General features: G+C 48.2%; 1 protein-coding gene across 2 annotated transcripts; it reads right to left on the reverse strand.

The window, feature by feature from the left end:
• Positions 1 to 1,308: 1,308 nt before the first annotated feature.
• On the reverse strand, positions 1,309 to 22,296 carry THAP4 (THAP domain containing 4). 2 transcript variants are annotated; one of them, XM_063338758.1, is made up of 6 exons: positions 22,115 to 22,296; positions 20,142 to 21,298; positions 10,679 to 10,838; positions 7,271 to 7,380; positions 5,835 to 5,938; positions 1,309 to 1,637 (listed from the first exon to the last, which is right to left on the reverse strand). In XM_063338758.1, exons 1-6 carry the CDS (start codon positions 22,189 to 22,191, stop codon positions 1,518 to 1,520), a joined length of 1,728 nt encoding a protein of 575 aa, XP_063194828.1. In that variant the 5' UTR covers positions 22,192 to 22,296; the 3' UTR covers positions 1,309 to 1,517. The 2 variants fall into 2 exon arrangements, with proteins under 2 accessions (XP_063194828.1, XP_063194829.1); XM_063338759.1 differs by lacking the exons at positions 20,142 to 21,298; positions 22,115 to 22,296 and adding an exon at positions 16,461 to 16,941.
• Positions 22,297 to 22,311: the final 15 nt, after the last annotated feature.

Here is a 22,311-nt window from a genome sequence, read left to right on the forward strand (position 1 = left end):
AAGCTTTTTCCTGCCAAGAGCAGCAAACCTCCTGCCAGGGCCATGGAGCCTCCGCTGGGATCAGCTCCTTGCTCTGGGTCTCTCCCAGCAGTGCCCATCTGAACACGTTCCATCTCAACATGAGGAAAAACTTCTTTCCTTTGAGGGTGGCAGAGCCCTGGCACAGGCTGCCCAGAGGTGGTGGAGTCTCCATCTCTGGAGACATTCCAAACCTGCCTGGACGCGTTCCTGTGCAACCTGCTCTGGGTGACCCTGCTCTGGCAGGGTGTTGGACTAGATGATCTCCAGAGGGCCCTTCCAACCCCAGCCACGCTGTGATTCTGTGACTCCGTGGGAGATCCCTCTCCTGCCGGGGTTTGGTCCTCCCAGAAGCCATCCTTGTGCTGTCCTGGTGTGGCCACTGCTGCTGTGGGTGCTGGAAGTTGTCCCAAGCTAAGGAGGAAGCTCGCTGCAGAGCAAGGGAGGACACATACCCTGGTCTGCTGGGAGAAGAGGGTCCTTCCCGAGTCCTCTCCCCACGCCCCAAAGGCATGGTTTGGGCCAGTTTCTCTAAGGAGTTCCGGTGAAGGACTCCTCCCTTCCAAGGGCCTTTCCTGAAGCGATGCTTCTTGCTCAGTGGAGACAGTCCAGCACTGGGCAGCTGTGGTGGAGGCACCGTGGCCACCAGCCCTTTCCCCGGGCAGGGCCAGGGGCGTATCTCCACAGGGGTGAGCAAACCAGTGCAGAAGAAACCAGGCGCTTCCTGCGCATCCCCAGCGCCGGTCCTGGAAATGGTGGCTCGGTTCCAAGCCTTGTCCCATGCCTTGGGCCTGCGGAGAATGGCCCCATTCTCTACGAAGGAAGAGTTAGAAAAACAAACTGCTGAAGTTGATTCCTACCGTTCATGGTTTCTCTTGCTGCCTGTTGGCTCAAGTTGTCACCCAAACTCTTGTGATATTCCGCAGGTCTGGTCCTGACACCCAGAACTGCCCCAAGTCCTTTTGAGTCAGCTGGATGGCACCATCAGGATCGGGTCCTGTGACAGTTCTCTCCCTCCCACAGCAAGATGTAGGCACTCTCTCCAAATATTTAAGCCAAGTTTCATTAGGCAGGAGCGGGAGTCCTCAGGGTCTGTCCCTGCAGTGCAAATCCATCCCTGAGATCCTGCTGCTTCCACGGCATTAGTCAAGTTGCAGAGAAGGGTCCAGGAGGTCGGATCCGCAACCCAACATCTTACTGAGGAACAGGCATAAAAAAACCCCTCTGTAACCACTGCCAAAGCAGAGGGACGCGCGGACCGCTCCGCAATCATGCCCAAAGACACAGCCATAAAAATAAAAGCTTTTTATTTTTTTTTTTTTTAATATACCATTACAGAAACATCTGAGTAACATTCTCAACAGGACGGGCAGCCCCCTGGCCCTTGGGGCAAGTGCAGGCAGCCAGCTTCGGGGTCTGCCATGCCATACTCCCGAGCTGCTCTCGGTGCAGGACGCCCCGCTCCTCGCCCTCGGCGGGGAGACCCGGCCCTCCTGGCGTCAGGGTGTCACCTTTTTGTAGGTAATGTGGAGGTGCTGAGTCATGGGCTGCGTAGTGGTTGCCATCGAGACAGTTTGTTCGAGTTTCCCATCGGAATTGAGCCTGAATTTTCTGGTAATCTAAAAAGAGGGGGAGAAAAGAAATAAAGAAATCAAGCAGACAGCACCCACAGGTCAAATTCCTTACCTGCGCTTTCTACTTTCCCTTTGCCATCCTTGTGTTTGCTGTCAACACGCCACAGATGGAAGGATACGCTCACTACAGCCATCAGAGTAAACAAGGAGAACTTTTCTCTCCTAAGAAAGGTAGCCCTTCCCAAAATACCACTTCCATGCCCCAAGACCGTTATCCACAGAGCAACGCAGCATCCTGGCACTACTGACATCCCTCCACCAGAAGAGCAGCCCCTGGCTGGTGGCTCAGGGAGATGCTCTGCGCTGGATGATGCCCCCAAGGCAGCCTTCAGCAGGTCACCACGCCGCGCCAGACTAAGGCGGTGCTCACACTACACGGGCATACTGGAGCCTGCCGAGCCCTGGCTTGTACCTGCAGCCAGGCAGGGCTTCAGCGCAGGGGAAGAGCAACGCCATCCATCGAGAGGGCTCAAAGGCGACACTGTCCCCATCTCTCCACCCGGGCAGGCTGCGAGACTGCCTGTGCTGCACCAAACCTCAGGAGAGGCAATTTGGGGTTGCCCTGTGGAGCTGAACCACTTGGGACCCATGCAAGCAGACGCCTGAACCCAGGCTTCAGCAGCTTCCAAACCAGAGGAGGGAGTGGCTCAGTGTCCAGTGTCCACCCCAGGCTGTTGGCCTGCTCCTAGCTGTTCACCGAAATAAAGGAGAGAAGTGGGACCATCCTTTTTGAACCTCAGCTCCTGTCCCAGAATAACGCTCTGGAGGGTGGCACTCCAGCTGCCCGGCCCAGCAGGGAAAGGGCGACGTAACCTTGTGGATGACACCAGGGCACGGCAGCTCCCCGGTGAGCGCTGCTGTAAGGAGGCAGCTTGGCACGGACCCACGCACCCAGCACTTCGGCCCTTGGTGTCATTTCAGCACAGATTGGCTCCAAGTCATCCAGAAGAGCTCCTTATACTGCCCGGTGACCACTTGCTGCTTCCCGTACCGAACACAATCCCAAGGGTGAACAGAAACAAAGTCCTGGGGCAGCAGGATAACCTGCAAGCACGAGTAATTTGCAGTCACTTAAACCAGCCCCATTTAGAAATTCCTAAAACGCAGAGGCTTTTACAAATGCATTGATTTCCAGTGAAGGTCATGTCCATGAGCTATCTCCAGTCTGCGTGCTCCGAGACAGCATCCTCTCCGTTCCCACATCCGTTCCCCCACCAGCAGTGTGCCCTTAATGCCAACATCCAACACGTCCTCCTTTCAGGTTATTGCCACCCAAGAGCGAAGCTACCCAGGGCTGGGGAGGATACGCCGCTGCTCTGACCTTCATGGGGGCAACAGCAGGAACAGGGTCATACACAAAAAACATTTAGATTAATGATCAGATGGGGCTTTCTTTGTAATGCACGACAGCGTTCCTCAAATACCCCAAGCAGGAAAAGGCTATTAAAAGGAATACAAGAGACACTCGTCTTTAACAAGAAATTATCTCACGATGTCTGATCTTTGCTCAGGGTTTCTGAATGGTTCATTTTTTTTGGACTGGGCCACGGTAGGTCCTCCTGCCAAAAGGAGGAAATTAAGTGAACTGGGCTAAAAAAGAAGAAGGGGATTTTCTCTTAAAAGCCAGCTTCAGTCAAAGGCTGGCTGATGGTACCGTGGGAGGGAAAGCTCTGTGTAAACCCGAGATGCACAGGGAGATTGTGACTTCCCACACAGGAGAGGAAACGCGAAGCACTGGGAAAGGGCCATGGGAAATTGCTGAATTCAACGTAAGAGGCATCCACTGCTCTCCCCTCATCCACGAACCTAGTCATTTTATCACAGAAGATGAACAGGTCAGTCAGATGCCATTTACCCATGGTAAAACCATACTGCCTGTGCCCAACCACCTTCTTTACACGTGCAGAAATCTCCAGGGGCTGAAGGGATGCTGACCGGCTTGTAGGACTCCAGGTTGGCATTCAGACACTTTCTGAAGATGGGTGACCCATGTGCCATGTTTCTCCAGCCATCGGGAAACTCCACTGATCTCCCATCACCTTTCAAAGGTAACACAGCAGCCTTGCAGGCTCATCAGCCAGTTCCCTCAGTACCCACACACTGCCAGAACAGTCCTGAGGTCTAAAAATACTTGAAAACGTGCCTGTTCTCCAGACTCTCACAGGGGAACGTGAGCAGGGTGTTTGGAAACAAAGCCGGTCTAAGAGTGCTCCTCCGCTCCCTGCAGAGCATCTCTTATGTACACACGCAGGGCGGAAGCCGAGAGCCACTCGCTCCTCAGTGAGGGAGGAAGAGTCCAGGCTGCAGTTGTGCCTTACGTCACGTCAGCATCGCCTCTAGCAGGGACAGACCCCCAGGGACTGCTCCTCTCTGTCCACGCAAGGAGCTCCCCACACCGCAGCACGGCCGTGCCAGCGAGCGCCTGCCACACAGCCCTGGCCCAGGGAACAGGTCCTCCTGCCTGAATTATGGCTCAGCTGAGCCACAGCCATCCCGAAGCACTTTTTGGCGGGAACACAACATTGTGGTGAAGTTTTCTCAAAATGAGCAACTAAAGCAGCAGCACACGTGCCCTTCTCACGACACTTGTAGTCTCTTAATTTCCATGGGTAATTTACACTGTTCTTGGTGAAGGAGAAAACGCGTTGGGAGCTGGTTACCTGCCATACCCTCTCTTTCCACATGTTCCTTCACCAGCAAGGACCTCCCACATACTGTAACCAGTACCTGGGCCTGAACTGCCCTCAGCTGCCAGGTGACCACGGACATTCAGCTCAGGAGCTTCCCTCTTCCAGCCTCCAGCCAAAGCCAGCCTTGGAGCCCTCAACCAGTAAGACGTTCGCTGGCTTTCTGTTGCTTTCCCCCTCTCCTCCCACCAGTCTATCTGCTCACATTTCACGCAGTGACTCTGAGATGGTGGTCCATTTTATTTAAATGCTTTTAATTAAGAGCTCCACTGCCTTGGCAATGTCCATAGCACTTAATCGCTTTATTTCTCCTGATACAGCAAGGAGGCAATACAATTGCTCCTGGGAAAGGAGAAACCCAACAACTTAAAACATGCAGCTGAAGGCAGGGGAGTTAGGACTGCCTTTCCAGAGTTAGGACACTGTGTAGGCACATACAATTTTTTGGCACGTTAGTGAATTTAGGGAGCACACTTACGACACCGGCTGCACCTCCACAAGCTTGCGCTCTCAGTTATCTATGGGCCGGTTTTATAGCACATAAAAACTAGGTTGCAAAAATCCAAGCCTTGAAGTCCAAAATAAGACAATGCTGTATTTGCTGCAATCAAAGCAGTGTCTTCTCTCCCAAGAGCCACACCTCACTTGCCACCTTTCAAAAACTGCGGTCACTCACTTGGTTCACATGTGAAAACAAAACAGGCACAAGAACATGCCAGCACCTACTCCTTGTGAGAGCTTGTCCAACCTTGCTGTCTTTTCTCAGCTGCTAGTCAGCCAAAACAACTTCCTCTGTGACAGCTAGGATTCCAGCAGTGACCTCAGTATGCCACACTAACTCCAGCAGTGCCATCTTACTTACAGCTGGCTGTACCCCATCCAGCTGCGTCAACAACAAACTGCCACCACCCCAAAAAAGGTCAAAACCCAAGAAGCAGGCAACCAAGAGTGGAGCTGACAGCAAGCGCCAGCCCTGCCAAGCAGCCACAGATGGCAACAGAGCCCGTAGCAACTTGTGAATGTCATGAAAAGTAAGCAAGATCTGCAAAAATGAGGTGGAGCTCGAGCTCATTCCTAAAATATCCCGATGAGGCCCAACACTGGACATACCTTATGTGTGCACCCTCATACTGTAATTAATCCAGAAGACCAGCATTAAGAAGTAACAACACTGCTGTACAAGGGTATTTGGACAAGACTTTCCTACTCTCTTTCCCAAGGACCTGCTACTGGCCGCTGCTGGAGACAGGATTCTGGGTTGGCTGGTCTGATTCGGCACATCAGTTCCTATCTTAATGATCTCTCTGGGTCTTGTAATGTATGAAATATCTTCTGAAGGTTGTTACGGAAAGGATAAGCTACGATGCCACGCAATATTTCCAATAACTCCTGATGGCAATCTGTAATTAAAGCATGTTAATCAACCTATCCTCTCAACTAGACACCTTCTGGGGCTAGCAATACTATATGAATTGCTCACAGCGTGTGCACTCACCTGCTCTACGTGGGGCTTCTTGGCAAAGGAGATCCTGGCTATGGAGTGAGAAGCTATAGACAGCTCTTGTCCATTCACCTCCCCTTCCTCCACCTCCACCAGACCTAGTGGGAAGCAACGTCATATATAATCAGGCTACAAAGGTTACTTAACGATGTCACAGTTATTAGGCTATGTAATACACCACCACTCTCCCTGAAGAATGGTTTGATTTGACTTAGCACATATCAACAACTGCAAATCCACGCAACCTCAGGCACGTAATGCTGCTTAGAAAAATCTAGCCAGATAGACTCACTCATACCGTGTGGGATGAGTATCGCATTGCAACTGGCAGTTCTCCCTTCAGCACCTGCTCTGGAGTTTTAGATGCAAATTTAAGCATTAACGGGGTTTTAACACTCTTTCACTTATAACAATTTAGATGTGGTTCTCCCTCGCTCAGTCCCTGCAAGGTGTGTAACAAGTGCCAAGGCACTACATCCAGACAGCAGGGAGATTCTCCTGGTTTAGGAGCTAAGAAAAAAGACTGCACCAAGATTGTGCTCCAAGGCTGTTAAGGGAACAGTAGGAGAGAAGCTCCCCTGCTACAGTGCTGCGGAGGCTCTCAGTAGTGCCACAGCCTGTGTTCCTCTAACAGGGAACCCGCTGTATGGGTCGCACCAAACACTCCTGGATGGAGAGGCTGCAAAGGGGGTTTAAAACCACCACAGCCCCACAAGCTCTGTGCTGCCCCACGGAATCAAATACAGCAAGTGTTGACATCGGTAACAACAGCTGAAGTGGGATGTTAAACGTGACCCTGCTTAGGAGGAGCAGCTGGCCAAATATGACAACAGCAAGAGAAGGAGGACTCTAGAGCCAGGAGCTCATGAACCAAGGCATGCACCTCTTTATTTCTGCCACAGAGTCAACTGTGGCCAACTCAGCGGAGCAGTGAGAAAGAAGCATCTTATCTGTACAGGCTCCCCTCATCTCCCCACAAAAAAAGACCCCTAGGATGCTATGAAGGCATCAAGAATGTCACCTGCCATCATTAAGGCTCAGACTGCAATTCTTGTTACAGAGGCAGGGGTTCTTCTGATTTACAAAGCTACATCTGTAAATACCAACATATCATTTGAGGAAAGGATACCCCTGGAGTCTCCTGCATGAGTGGTATTTCGACTTGCAGTCCTTTCCTGTCACAGAGAGCTAAAAAGCCACGCTGTCTGTGCAAAGCCACATAGCCAGTCCTAGAAACTTTTGCTTTTGACACAAGCTCATTTATTAATTCGTTTTCACTGTGGGTTCAGCGCCAAAGAGAGGCACTGCTGGACAGCAAAAATAAATTAAATGAAACTGTGAGAGATGCAATAGTTTTCTGGAGAAGTGATGAAATAGCACAGCAGGGGAAGGACCTCTTCTCTTCCCCAGTGTGGGTATCAGGTGTGTACCTGTGTTCTGGGCACTGATGAAGGCCACCTTATTAGTGTCAGGTTTGAGGCGGATGAATCCACATTCTCGGTGCATGGGCTTCCTGGTGTCCGGATGGAAGGCGTTGAACCTGAGGGGAAATCAGAACACAAAAGCTGCTGTTTGTTGCACTGAAAATACAGTGTTTGGCCTGGTTTCATCTCAGAGGACATGGTATTTTATTTAACCACATGAATGCCTACAATGTTATTTGAAGAGTAAAAGACTGACAACGCTTCATGGTTGGAGACATAAACATGTAAAAATATGGTTACTTCACAGGCACAGCTATTTCTTAGAGCTGGAGTTAGTTATTTAAGTTTGAGATTCATAGTTTTCACAGCTCCTGGGTCTTTCTAAGACCTAGCTCAGAAACTCCCTCAGGAAATCAGACATTTCACAGATGTTGAAGCCATACTTTGTTTCAAATACTTCCTTGTCTCAAATAAATACCTGGCATTACAATATTATCTTTATTATGTTTTAAACCTGGCAAGTTTGGTTTTTTTCTATATTACCTGCTGCAGGCAGTAACAGAACAGACTTATTTCTCCCACCACCCTCTTCAAAAAGGAAAAAAAAACCCGTGCAGATTCTTATTTATTCTTCATGAGGCCTTAGAGTTTTATGTTGGATCACCCATGATGTGGCTGATTATATACATCACACATGTTCATATATTATGCTAGTGCTGCAGCATTCCCAAGTTGTCCTGGTTCCGGTGGGGATAGGGTTAATTCTCTCCAGGCTCCGGCAGGGACACAGGTATTCCATCCCATGTGAGCCAAGCCCACTCCAAGCTGGTGGGGGCAGGAAGTCTTGCTTGGAGCAGGCTGGGGCATCCTGGCTCTGGTCAGCGAGTGGTGGTTCCGTAACCGTGTTTGCATATTCCTCTATCCATGTTATTGTTGTTTTCTCATTCCTTTTGCTGTTCTGTTACATTGCCTTTGTCTCAGCCCACGAGTTTTGCCTTTTTCTTCCGATTCTTTCCCATATTGGGAAAGCTCGAGAGAGCGGCACGTGGTTCTTTGTTGCCATCTCGAGGCCAAAGCACGACACGAGCCTACACAGGTAACTGAATTAAACAGCAGTTTAAACACAACAACAAGCTAGGTATTTACAGAATGCAGTGAACTATCCTATTGGTGTTTCTTTATTCTAGACTAATCCCTTTTTATTCATAATGTTTTTCATAGAATTTCCCACTCTGCAGCCTTCTACAAGAAAGGAGACAGAGGCAACCTCGGAGCTGCTGCTGCTAAATCTGCACCCAGAACTTCCTCACGCGACAGCAGTTTCTATACGCGCCTCTGTCGTGCAACTGGGATGTGCCTACTGCAAACGGTGCCCAACACCAGTCCCCTTGGCCACCGTGACCTGTCCTGGGACTGGGAACGTGCTGTATCGTCACCTGCCACCCCAACCGTAATGGGATAAATGTTCAATAGCTTGACCAAGGGGTTTGTCCAGGCACTCGCATGTGGCAAAGATGGAGCACTTATTAAAGAAGCACTGAGAGCTGAAAAGCCCCAAGCAAGCGTCTCCTATGTGAAGTAAAATATAAGGAAATACACAGAGTCAACATTTCCTAGACGACCAGCTGCACAAAGTGCAGCACGTGGCACAAGAAACCCGTGGGCTTCAAAGGAGTGGAGACAAGGAAGGGGGCACACAGCTAAGGCATGCAGTTGGTGCCTTGCAGCTGCTTCTGGCTCCCTAACGGGGGAGCCATTTGTACCTCTGGGTACAAATACACAAATTACTCCTCCTGTTTGGCTCCGTCTCTATATAAAGCATGTCTCTGTTTAACCATATGGTTATAGGAAGAACCAGGAATGACTTTCTATCGGTGATGCAGGGCTGCATCCCTGCGAAGGACTGTCCTAGCATCTCAGCCTCTGTGCTGTGCAGCTAGTAAAGCCAGGCACCCTACAGAGTCGTGGCTCATGGTGGGATTATCTAGAATCAAAGGAGGAATGAACTTAAATCAGGCTTTTTTCAGTGTTTGGAGTATTCAAGAGACACATGGACTGCCTTCAAACAGGCAAGTGGCACTGCTCCAGGAGCCAGGGAGGCACAGGGTCTCTGTCCTTCAAGCCTACTGCCTGTTTTCCTGATGCTTCCAAGAGCTTAACAGCTCTGAGCTGTAAACCTCCTTGGCACAAAAAAAAAAAAAAAAAAGGAAAAAAATGAAAAAGCAACTCAAATCAGCAACTGTTCAAAAGTCAAAGAGGGAGAATGTAGACAGAGCATGACTGTCAGAGCTTCTTTTGTAAACGGGACTAAAAATGGCACATACTGAGTTGGCAGCTCTGTCACCACGAACGGCATACACCAGGAACACAGGGCATCTTTCACACAGCGTTGCCATCTTGCAATTATTCTTTTCTCTGGTTTTCAAAGCAACCAACTTCCCAACTCACCCCTCCCAAACGGGTATTGGAGCAGCACTGATCAGCTGGCTAACCTGTCATTTCTCTTCCTCCAGATTCCTTTTTGATTTCTCTTAGAACAATTAGCTTAACTGCTTTGGCTGCAAGTATCTGCCTCCTTCCCCATATAGTTTGTTAAATAAACACTTTAACTTTTCTCAGTTTTTCAGTGGTGAAGACTGAGGACCACAGTTTAATATGGTTAAGCTTTACAGCCATGCCATAGCTCCTTCATTTATTGTATCTGTAAGAGGGAGTTTCACAACGGAGAATGATAGCAGTTGTTATGCTATTACTTGAAGATTCATTTCTAATCAGACAGCTACCACCAGCAAGAACGGTGGGGATTTTTTCTGGCCGTGAGGACAGTACATCTTTTGGCCAACATACGCACCCAAGGCGCATCACGTTAAAGCGGAAGGATCGCTCGTCTTTCAAAGGCAGGAATGGAATTTGCACAAACAATAGCGATGTCCATGCTGAGGCCATTCTTGGTACCATACGTTACTCTCACTATTCCAAGTTAGAGTCACATTCACAGCACCTTGAGTTACTTCTCATTACATAGCCCTCAAGACTGGTGGGCCACAAGAAGTGTACGCTGCACCACGGCCACAGTCCTGATCCTGTACTCGTGTGCTACTGCACAAATTCACAGGTGTGAACTCACTTGTGAAAAGCTCTGTAGTAGTGCACTGTACTCCTGGGCTAGTGAATCTGCAGTGATTGCAGGTGTGCAGCCCTGGGTATGTTGCAAGAGCATGCCAATTAATCACAGGGTTTAAAGGCAAACAAAAGTCAGACCATGCAGTCGCATATCGTTACATCGCCTCATGTGGCAAGTGAAAACTTGTTTACTTTGCCACTGGAAAAGAAACACAACCAATAAATCTCACTGGAGCCATGCCTGCTCCGATCCGAAAGCTGCTGCCAACATCGATAAACCCCCAGACTTACGAGAAGTTGAGCATGGGCTGCCCCACGTGAGAGATGTGCACTTCTTCCAGGTACTGGAAGGGCTTCATTGTAGGGAAGGTGCCGTCTCCTGGCGGGTCTGAGAGCCAAGTGCCCAGCATCCAGGACAGGGGCTCCATTACAGGATTCAGCTGGGGAGTCTCTGTGGACAAAGATAAAAGAATAAAGAAAGAAAATTCAGGGATCTGTGCTCTGCAGCTTGCTGTGAGCTGCTTACAGCTGGGTGGAGATGACCACAAAACACCTCAGAAATGGTCCAACGCAGCAGCAACGCCTTTCTCTAGAGCAGCGTCAGCTCCAAGGTGCAAGGGGAGATGGGGAACGATGAACAGTCACAGAAAGCAAGTCTGTTTTCAAACCTGCTCTTGGCCTTACACAGAACATTCTTCCGGGTGGTCCATTTCTGACCTGTCTCTGTAGCCTGATCTGAAGAGAAAGCCCCCTCCCGTCTACATGCAAGGAAGGAGAAGACCGACATCTCAGCATAAAGAATTACCACTAAATGCCAACTAAATCTCTAATGCTCTGGCCTGATTTTTCTCAAGCACTGAGTATGTACCATTCCTGTTTGTTTCAGAGACTAAGGAAATGAGTCCTCACTTCAGAGGAAAAAGCAAATCAGGCTGCATACATATTCAAGATCAAAGTCTGGCTGTAACTTTTTTGAAGAGGTTAACAACGACCTGCACTTGTACAAAGAGACAGGCATCGTTCAGAAGCTGTTCTGCTTAGGCTCTGGCCTAAGTAAAACGTTTTTAAAAGACTAGGGCGACTGCAAATTAAAGTGTAAATGGAAGAGAAAGCTACTTCCCTTTGTCATTGCATTTATTAAGAAGCACAAAGGTCTGTTTCACAAAGTTAAAACTTCTTTAATGAATCATTTTAGAAGAGCTTTGATAAACAGCAGTTTTACATTTTGCTGTGATTTCAGAGCGTGTGACCTGAAAAAAAACCAAATAAATCAGAGAAATGGAGCCAGACAATTGAAAGCCACATGAACAGCAAAGCAGATCCATTCCTAAGGCGTAAGCAGGGAAAGCGATGCAGCAGCCACGTGGTCTCAGGGAAGACCAGTACCAATAGAAATGAGGTGCCCACTGCTCTAGGTCAGCTGTTATGCAGACAAGTATATCTCAAGTATACTTCAAGCATGTCCTCCTCACACTCACGGGATAAATGACGCATACTGGCAGGGTGGGAGCTGAAGGGGGTTGTTTTCCACACCTACTGATATCGCCTAATACAAGAACAAGCTACCTGTCCAGCTGGTCTAAAAGGTACAGACTCAGAGACAGGGGGAAATTATGACCTAAAAAGGCGATGCTGTGGGTAAAAATTTGCTTGATCTGTCCGAGTTTCACTGTGCTCAGTCCCAAACACCAGGCTAGGAAGACTGAGCAAGGAGGAAGAACGGACCTGGAATGCCAAAGCACCTGGAATACCAAAGCAGGGGGAACAGAAACTTTCACGGATAAAAAAGGATTGCCACCTTTGTTATTTATTCTCCCACACATAGCAGGTTTAGAAAGCCAGCCGGCATGTCAGCAAGATGCTGCTAATTACTCTTCTTTATTCCAAACTACTTTGCAAGTGAAGCAACAGGAGAGAACATGAGAGCTCGCTATGAAATAGGTGATAAACATCTACAGCATCAGAGCCAGGCTTTGCAGACTGCCCAGCCAGCCTGCGCATTCACCACCAGCACACCAAGGCGTTAAGAGGTTCCTACGATCCATGGAGCAGTGTTAGCGTACCAGACAGTATTTCATTGTACTTACCTTCCACCGGTACCGTGAGTAACAAAAGCAACAGAACGTTATTTTCTGGTGTGGCAAAGACCTTAACACAGTGATGACCAGTAACAAAAGTCCAAAATTATTGCTACAAGAACCCCCATACTTCTACATTGCTTGTTTAGAACTAGTTTCCCTTTTTTGCTTTCATGTTGAGAGCATGTGGTTTTGCGAGTAAGGAGAGTATTGCCACCCCATCCAACTGGTATTTGCCTTTCACTTGCTACTGCATTTCTTTCCAAGCTTTTTGCAGGCTCAAACTCCCACCGTGGAAGCGAAGAGCAAAGCTTTGGAAAGGCTGGAAGAGACTGCAGCCTCGGCTGCTGCTGCCCTCTCCTGGGTCAGGAGGTGGCAACAAAGCCTAGGAGCCGGATGCTTTCTGTCACCAGAGCGCTTGTAATAGCACACTTCATTATTTTTTTTTTTCTGCTTACAAACCTTGCAGCATTTCAGGGAAAAACATCAAAGTGACAGATGGGAGAAAATGGCTTTAGCCATTTCCATTCTTTAGACTTGGTTATAAACCAAGAGAAGCCAACCAATTGTTTCCAGCACCCACAGCTTGACCCCATTGCCTTGCCATGCAGCGTCCAGCCTGGCCGGAGATGCCTGACCGGGCAAGCTAGTCTCACATCCAAAGAGCTGGACTTTTAGCTAGCCGAAAAGTAAAGATGTAACTGTATATCCTGAAGTCTACAGCACCCGGGTAAAGAATATGGCCAAGCGACCATTATTATTTTTCTAAACTACCTGGATAGCAGCAAAACCAACATGAGTTTTTTTTAGTTCTTATGTCGCTTGGAAAAGCCAAGAGCAACAGAAACGCTGGTGGGAACAAGGACCAGAGACTCAGTGAAACGCAGAACAGTGATCACATCCTATGCAGTGCTCTTCTTCGGTACTGGTCTCTGACTAGTGGACTAAGTCCTTTATTTTTTCCCTGGCAGCCTTCTGTGCCAGAGGGCTGAGCTGAAAGACCGGAAAAGCAAGAGTGAGGAGACAGACAGGAGAGAGGCTGATTGAGTCCATCAGAGAAAAAGTCGTGATTTGAAAAGAAATTTACTTCTTATGTTGTGGTTGGTGTGGGTAAAAGAAAGACTATTGAGGCAATAAAAAGCAAGAGTCTAAAGAAGAAAATATCTTTGTCTGCAAAGCTGCTTTATTTCAAACAGTTTTATAGATGCAGTCACCGTCAATAGGAATTTCACCAATGAAGGAGCGTGTACTTCCCTATTTAAAGATCTAAATAAACTCTTCGCATATCACTTTTACAAACAACCTGCTACTATGGCTTAAAAAGTAAGCGGGTGATGATATCAAGAATACAAACCATGTCTGAGAACTTGCAGCGCAAGAGACACTGGCCACCCTTCCGCATGTTTAAAGCTTCAGACTCAGATGGGATCCTCTTAATCCTGGTTCTCTTGCATCCACACGCAGAGTTTCTCTTTTATCTAGCATCACAGAAGCTGACACTACAGACTCTTTCTTAACAAGGGCATTCCTGGAGTCTCTTTTCCCTACCAGATGATAGTTTCTTGAAGCCATTAGGGACCCAGCATCTTCAAGACCTCTGTTTCTCTACAAAATCCAGCTGAAATCAGCCACGACGCTCACAAGTTGCAACAGCTTGGGAGACAAAAGCCACAGGCGTGTAAGCAACCTGATCATTTACAACTCTTTTCTTCAGGAAGCCACTCAGGCCAAAACTGCTGTGTCCTGGGCACACGAGTCAGCTCTGTTTCATTATCTCACCCCACTTCATGCCTCTGAACTAGTGGATGGACTGTTTCCACATCTTTCTCATTCACAGAGGGGTTAGAAGTCAAATCCCTCCCTGCACTGTAACAAAAATCAGACTGTAATTGGCTGTCCACGCTCTGCAGCAGGAGCCGGCACGCTCTCCCTGCCATGAGACAAACCAGACAAAGTGGCTGGACAACCCCCTCGGGCCATGTCTACACAGGCCTCAGCCAGCATGGCTCTCAAGTGGGATCCCTGGCACAGAAAGCTACGCTGGCACAAATTCCTACACAGCTTTATCAGCAAAACGAAAAACAAACCGACTCACACAACATCTTCTCAGTGTTCGAAGTGCAGGGTCTACAGCAACAGCTGGGCAGCCTCCTGCAGTCCTTTCTTCTCAGCTGAGTCATTTACTTGATTTAAAATCATCATCATCAAAGATCTGGTAATTAAGGAGCAACCTTGTTCAGTGCACTTTTCCATATTTAAGTACAGAAGGTGGCTTTGTACTCTGCTGCCCATCCCTGAGATTTGCACCCCTTTATGCACTTTGCTGATGCTCCCCCCAGTAAACCAGTAAAGCGTTCCTAGCACTGGCATGCTCTAGCTCCATCTCTGCTCCAAAAAGCTGGGAATGCGGTTATATTCACAAATTCTCATCTTATGGCCTATCTTAGTAATTAATTTCATGACAAAGCACCAATGTGTTACTGACTCTGTTTCAAAACGCTCCAGCGTCTGCAGTCACTGCCAGAGCTCTCCTGCACTACAAAATACAGATAAAGCATTTTTAAAATTATACACTATTATGAGAAACCCAAACATCCTACCTGAGCTTACCTCAATGTGTTTTACTTTCTCGCAAGTTTACCTTAGTTAGCGTTTTCATCACTTCCTAGTTGCAAGCCGGTTTTTATTGTGAGTCATTGCCGACTCACTGCAGAATTAAATGCTTAATGCACAAGCTGTGTAGGCTCTTACAAAAAAAACAAGACCGAAAAATAAAAAAGCAACAGCAGAGCAAGAAGTCTTGTTTACTCCCTTTCCAACCGCCTTTTTCTCCGTGGGGGCGGTGAAAGAACCATCTCCCTGATCAACCACATCCCGAACTCGCCGCATATCCAGCCGGTGCAGGCTCCCATGCGGAGCAGAAGGCAGGTGACACCCCACCTGCCGCAGGGCAGCACGTGCTCGGGCCGCAGGCGCTGCGAAGCCTCGCCTGGCCTCTCTTGTGATGCATTCTGCCACAGATCCAGCGCCGCTCTTAACCTATGCACACATATTCCTACACCTTATCTCACCTCTACCTTACTTTATAGCTCCCTTGTTCTTTGTAACACCCACTTTATTGACCCCGGCCGTCCACACCCCAGACAAGACCGGGTAAAAAACAAACCAATCACAGGCAGCACCTGCCATTCCAGAATAAAAGCATTTTTCTTCCAAAATCCTTATTCTACTTTGGAAACACAGGCATTATTTTCTTAAGAGAGTGCCTGTAGGAAGCTACTTCTGCAAAAGAAATTCTAGCAATTGTCTTCGATGGACGCATCCCTAGCTCCCAGTTAACGTGCAGCTGCTAGGATAGCGGTGCCTCCCCTGGTAGAGGCATTTTTTCTGACAAAATATCTCTGTGACCCATTCTAGGCGTTTCATTTTGAAGCTAAACCAGACAGGGACACGTTGCTGTTCAAGTCCTGCTCGGACAGATGAAACTACAGCATCTCGCATCCTCGCACAACCCCGCTTCTCTTCTCACTGCCACTGAGGAATACGATTTTGTTACCTGTTTGCTGCAACACAAACCTGTTGTCACCCTGATGGGAAACACCACCTCAGGCCTCACAGATCAGGCATCAGGACTCCATCTCAGCACAAAACCAGACATTTAATGTTCTGAGTCCTCCTGCTTGTCCCCAAAATTCATCAACTGTGTTTCATCTGCACATAAAAAGTATTATAAACAATGGCACTTCTACGCTGGCTTTGTACAAATATTGAAAAACAAATCTATGCTGGAAGGAAATACGATTTCCTACAGATTCTTAGCAAAACTCTAATCATTTTCCACCTGGACCCACTTTGCAAACTCTCCTGCCTTTAAGATGACCTTCATGGGAACAGACATGGAGTTTGGAAGAGGCTCCACACATGCTCCAGTGGCTGAATTTTAACAGCTTTACCTCTCTAATAAATACAGATACTTCAATCACATTGAATCATACCTGCATTTGCTCCACTGCCGGCCATAGTTTGCAGTTATTTTTCTATTGCTTGGTCTAGCTCTCTAACCACCTTTGCTCACCAGAAAGCGTTTTGCGCAGGGTTGATAAGATGGCTATAAGGGAAGTGATCTCATGATTAGGTAAGAGAGTTATCCCAGTGCCTGCTGGGAGATGTAGTTTTATAAAAGGAGCGAACTGGAGCCTGTTACGATGAGGTGATCTTGTGAAAGGAGCATCTCAGATCTCCTCTCTGCGCTAGCACTGGGGGAGTACGATGCAGCAGAGCTGAGAAACCTTCAGGCAGAACAACATGGTCAGATAGTAACTTGTGTGTCAGAGGAAAGCACTGTCAGAATAGCGTCCCCTTCCTCAGGGCGCTGGATCCATATTCGCTTGCTGGCTCTCCCTAATATCATAGAATTGTCTAGGTTGGAAGGGACCTTTAAGATTATCGAGTCCAACCATCAACTCAACACTGCCAAAACCACCATTAACCATGTCATAGAACTGCCTAGGTTGGAAGGGAGCTTTCAGATCATCTATAGTCCAACCATCAACCTAACTCTGACAAAAACCATCACTAAACTATATCTCTAAGCACTATGTCTACCCGTCTTTTAGATACCTCCAGGGATGGTGCCTCAACCACTTCCCTGGGCAGCCTGTTCCAATGCTTAATAACCCTTTTGGTGAAGAAATTTTTCCTAATACCCAATCTAAACCTCCCCTGGCGCAACTCAAGGCTGTTCCCAGTACATTTCTCCCAGTTCATCCTGTTGTTCTCCAGAAGATGCTTCTAACCTCCTTCTGCCTGGTACACCATGCCTAACTGTGCTCCTCTGCTGGAAGTATTCCTCAACCTTTGGTCCACGGACCTCAGAAGCGGCCCAGAAAACAGAAGGGAACATCTTCCTACCAAACAAGTGAGCAAATTCAAAAGTTTAGCATGGAAAAGGTCACTGTGGCAGCTGTGCAGGAAGCAGCCCAGAGCTCCTCCTGAAACCAGCTAGTCGATGCCCCTGTTAAGACAGGTTGAGAAACACCGCTTGAGCGCACCGTGACAGTTCGAGCACGCTGTGAGCCAAACTCACCCAGACTGAGTCACCAATCCTCAAGTGTGGCTGGCAGGGACTGCTTGTGCAGCAGTTCTGCAGAAACCTGCTCTTTCCAGCTGGTTGTAGTTTGGGTACAGCCAGCAGAAATTTATTTGTCTCAGTGGAGGAAAATATCAGTTGAGAACTAGTAGCAAAATGAAGATCTGCTTAATGGGTGCGGGCCTAAACTCATTTTTCTGCTCGCTGTTTCCTGGAAGCGGCTGAACGTCAGGCAGCGGCAAAGAGAGGTCCCACAGCGTGTGGAGTTGGGATGCAGACACGTAACAACCTGCACGGTCAGTCCAGTCGGTTACTTTACTTACACTCCCCATCCCCAAGGCACTGCCTTTAGAAGAAAAAAATATGCAGGCTCAGGTTTACAGCTAATAACATCGCCTCAACTACACAGCAGATGATTTATGACAACTAAAACGTAGCTACTAACAAAGACTATAAGTATTATTAACCTAATATGTTACCTGACTGTATTTTTATGAATACCAAAAAGTCTTTCTTCAATTCAGCTTTGTATTACAGTAAAACTTAGCGTCTAGGCATGTACCAGATTCCTCCCAGCAGCAGTCAGCTGCACTTAATCAGGTATTTTGACCGCCATGAACTGTTACTATGAGCACAGAAAAAGCAGTGCAAGGCAGAAGAGCACCAAGATTAAGCTAAAAAGGAAAAACAAACAAAAAAAATCCAGCCAGCCACCAACAAACCCTTTAAAAAAAGTCAGCAGCCAAAAGGTTCCCTAAGAACTTCTCATCGCACCAAGTTACAAACACCAAAATGATTCATTTTCACATATTGATCTCCAGAGAGCAGAGCAGGTAACGAGTTGGTCAATTCATTAAAAAAAAAAAAAAAAAGACATTTTCCCTTAGAAAATAGAATATGTAATTATGTTCTTATTGAAGATATTCTTAATATATAATTCTCATAATCTCAAAGACGTATATATAAGAACATCCATCTCATGAAAGAAAAGAAAAATCATAGCGCTTACTGGAATAAAGAAAAACATTCTTCAGGACACTCTTTTTGCAATTAGTATCTCATTGAAGGTATTCCAACAAAGCTAGACACCCCTTTTTCATATACATATATATATATATATGTATGAATGACAGAATAGAACTCTAAAATTGTATTTAGTTATTGTCCCGACCTGATGTTAGAAAGCATCTGTCATTCCAGTGGCCAGTCCAGCCCAAACCACGACAGTTATTTTGTTTAGTTTGACACCAAAATAATACGAAAATACAGACCAGAAGGTACAAATAAGACTATGCTCATTTCCCATGGGCAAAAAAAACTCTTTTCCCCTCTGTACCCAAATCAAAGTGTGAGTTTTCCCACACTCCGGAAAATTAAAAACACAGGGAAAAAGTCGCGTTGGGTATCAACCTTCAAGAATTTTGTTGGGATTTATTTTCTTGCACTTGAGCAAGGAAGTAAGCCATGCTATAAGTCTGAAGAACACGTCTTTCTATGCCAGCATCACATTTCTGACCACGTCTAATACTACATGGCTTCAGAAGAAGTCATGAGGTTTCTTCTTCAGGAGAAGAAACCTCGTAATGGGTATGAGAATTACCATGACGTGATACCTAATCACGCACGGGTGGCTTCTTCAAGAAAGTCCCAAGTCACGCATCCTTCACAAAGCAACCCTATGTCTTCTCAGCATCAAACATCATCAGATGCTCCTAAACTCTTCCCCCAAATTGTACTTGTCAACTAGAGTTATTGTGCAAAAGTTTTATCAGCTGTATATTACAGCACTCTTTTTCTTGCAATAGAAAGGGCTACGGCCCAATTCAACAACCTTTATACCCGACCACATCCCTCACCCAGTTCCCCTATGTTTTCAGGTGTCTTGATTTTTTTTTTTTAATTAATGGATAAGTCATTCTCCATCTCTTCCCACTTTATTATCTGTTTCCTGATGACTTCTGCCTTCTGAGGGAGGAAATGATCAAACCAAACACAGGCACTCAGTCACAAAAAGTGACCTCACGGTGTATCATGACATTGTCATATTTGATAGCTACCACCTCACTTAGATTTCACATATCCCAAGTACTGAGTGCTTTATATGAAATCTAAGATCAGAATTACTTTTTACATCACTGGAGAAGACTACGACAGCTTTCCCAGATACCTGCTGCCCATGACAGCTCATTAACACACCGAAAAAATTCACAGGCAAGCTCCAAAGGAACGTAAATCATAACAAGTGCTATTGGGTCACAAACAAACAAGTTGAAATAATCCAGGAAGAAAAAAAAATATAAAAAAAAAACATTAATCAAGAGAGTTATCTGCAACACCACGACCTAACTTCCCATTCTGCACCAGGAATTGCCTTGGAAACTGGGGATGTCAGAAAGAGCTCATGGGCCCAAAAACCTCATTCTGTCACCTCTGTTGGTCTAACACAAGCTACTACTTCTGCTTCCAAAAACGTACCGTTCTCATACCTTTTACCCATCACATCTTTACAACCTCTAACTTAAACAGCCTCTTATTGCTAAGAAAACGGTGACTTCTGCCTCAATGCAAAGCCACTGGGGATACTGACCACAGTCCTGGGATAGCAGGCTGTTCAAGTAAGGGAAACTGATCCTCTTCAGCTCATCTAGCTTCTCCTTCAGCTTCCTGACTTGACTGTCAGAGCGGCTGATCCTCTGCCTCAAAAGTTTCAACTCTCCGTTCTTCTTTTCTACCTGCTCACGCAAGCAGCACACCTGACTTTTGCTCTGCCTGGAGGAGAAACAGTACGAGTGGAGGGAGTCGATGAGCTTGCAAGCTCCTGAGGCCGACATGATGACCTCATTGATTGACATGGGGTTGGCATCCGTGTCACCCTTTCGTCCCACCACAGCCTCAGCGGCAGGCTGAGGGGTAAGGTCTGCTGGGGATGCCGACAAACCCTGGGAAGGTTTCTGAGGAGTCGCAGTGAGGGATGAAGTAGGGGAGCCTTCAGCTACGGCCTTATCGTGTCCCATAGGATGGCTGCTGCAGCTTGGTTCCACGTCTCTCTTTGGCCTTTTCCTTTCTAGCTGCTCTTTTGGGAACGACGGCCTCTCTCTGGCATGCTTAGAGGAGAAGCTGTAAGAATGAAGGGAGCCAATGAACTTGCAAGCACCAGAGGCAGGAGGTGTGAAGTCATCGACTGACACGCCACTTCTGTCTGCTACCCAACTCCCCGTCCACGTGGTTTTGGGACAGTCTTCCACAGAAGATCTCTCAGACTTTTTCTGAGGTCCAGGCTTTGCAACCAAATTATCACCTAACGTCCTTCTCCGAGGGCTGTCTAGCTGGCTGCGGACGTTCTCTTCCTCTTCGGACGTTGATCCAATTTCCGCTTGCAAAGTCACCTCCTCCATCTCTGTCGTCCCTTGAATCACCATGAAGTCCTGGCCAGAAGACGAGGTCCTCTGAACTACCTCACAGCCTCCTTCCCTTGGGTCTTCTCCATCCCGCTGCGGCACCTTGCTCGCTATTTTTCTTATGCTTCTGACATAATCCAGGTTGTCGTGTTTTTCCTCTGCAAGCTGGAAGATGGTAGGGACAGCAGTGGGCTTCAGCAACCGGTGCTGGTCTTCCAGCCGCTTGGAAAAACTGTCTTTGGTGAAATGCTCGCTGCAGAGAAACGAATACTTGGTGGGAGTCCAGTTGTCTCTCTGAACAGCTTTTAGCCACTGAATCAGACGCTTTGAATCCTTCAGAGGGAATCTGAAAAACAAACAGACAAAAAGACATGAAAAAATATAAGTCGCATTTTGGAAATCAGAAGGGTTAGTACTTTTCGGTTTAGGGAATTCTCACAAAAGCTATATTTTAACAGGTTATGCTCATTTGAGGATTATTTCACTTTGGTTCGAAACACTCGATATTCATTCCTGCCATCCACAGCCCCACTTCACCAACAGCGCCCAACCAAAAAGCGCCGTTTCCCTTTTCATCGGCAACCGACCCATTATCCAGCCACTCATCCATCCCAGGACAAATGTAGCAGCCCGGGGGAAGAATGAGGATGTGACAGGCACCGCAACACCCGCCTGGGCCAGCGCGTCGCCCACCTCCGGAGCCCTGCTGATGTTTAACACCGGGTGCATTTCATAAGGTGTAAAACCGCCCGGGCTGAAGGAAGAGCCGGAGGGGATGAACGAGGTGCCTCTCCCAAATCCTCGGCGATGAGGACACCTTGTCCTGGGGGCTCCCCCATGGCAGCAGCCCCCCCGGCGAGGCGGAGGGAGGGGGCCAGGCCTCACCCTCGGCCGGGGCCCCAGGCCCCGCGGCGGCCGGGGGCTCTCCCCGCTGCCAAGCCAAGCTCCGCGGGCGTTGGGGAGCCCGGAGCCGGTCGCAGGCGCCGAAGGGAAACAAAGGGCGGCCGCTGCCGCTCGGGGCCCGGCGGGGAAAGCGCCGCGGGGGCGGGCGGCCGTCCCCTGCCCGGACGGAGCGGAGCCGGGGGATGAGGGAGGGCCGGCCGCGGCACCTGCGGGGGGCCGGGGGCGGCGGGGCTGAAGCGGGCCGGGCGGCCGCTCTCACCTGTGGAAAGAGACTGCGCCCTGGTCCGTCTTCCCCTGCCGGTTGGAGCAGTTGGCGGCGGCGCAGCAGATCACCATCTCCGCCCGCCGCCGCCGCCGCCGGCCGGGCCCGCCCCGGCCCCCGCCCGCCGGCCCGGGCCGCCGCCAGCCGTACAGCAAGATGGCGGAGCCAGGTCACCCCGGCCGCCCCTCCACCGC

Source organism: Chroicocephalus ridibundus, chromosome 6 (genome assembly GCF_963924245.1).
Source record: "Chroicocephalus ridibundus chromosome 6, bChrRid1.1, whole genome shotgun sequence".
Taxonomy (NCBI): Eukaryota; Metazoa; Chordata; class Aves; order Charadriiformes; family Laridae; genus Chroicocephalus; species Chroicocephalus ridibundus.

Bases quoted from the DNA above. Each gene is read 5' to 3' on its own strand.
- THAP4 (XM_063338758.1), bottom strand. From the start codon at position 22,191: ATGGTGATCTGCTGCGCCGCCGCCAACTGCTCCAACCGGCAGGGGAAG. The intron at 10,839-20,141 runs GTCAGTATCCCC...CTTTGTCCACAG, and splicing joins CCTGCTATCCCAGGACTGTG to AGACTCCCCAGCTGAATCCT. The intron at 5,939-7,270 runs GTACACACCTGA...GCTTCCCACTAG, and splicing joins CATCAGTGCCCAGAACACAG to GTCTGGTGGAGGTGGAGGAA.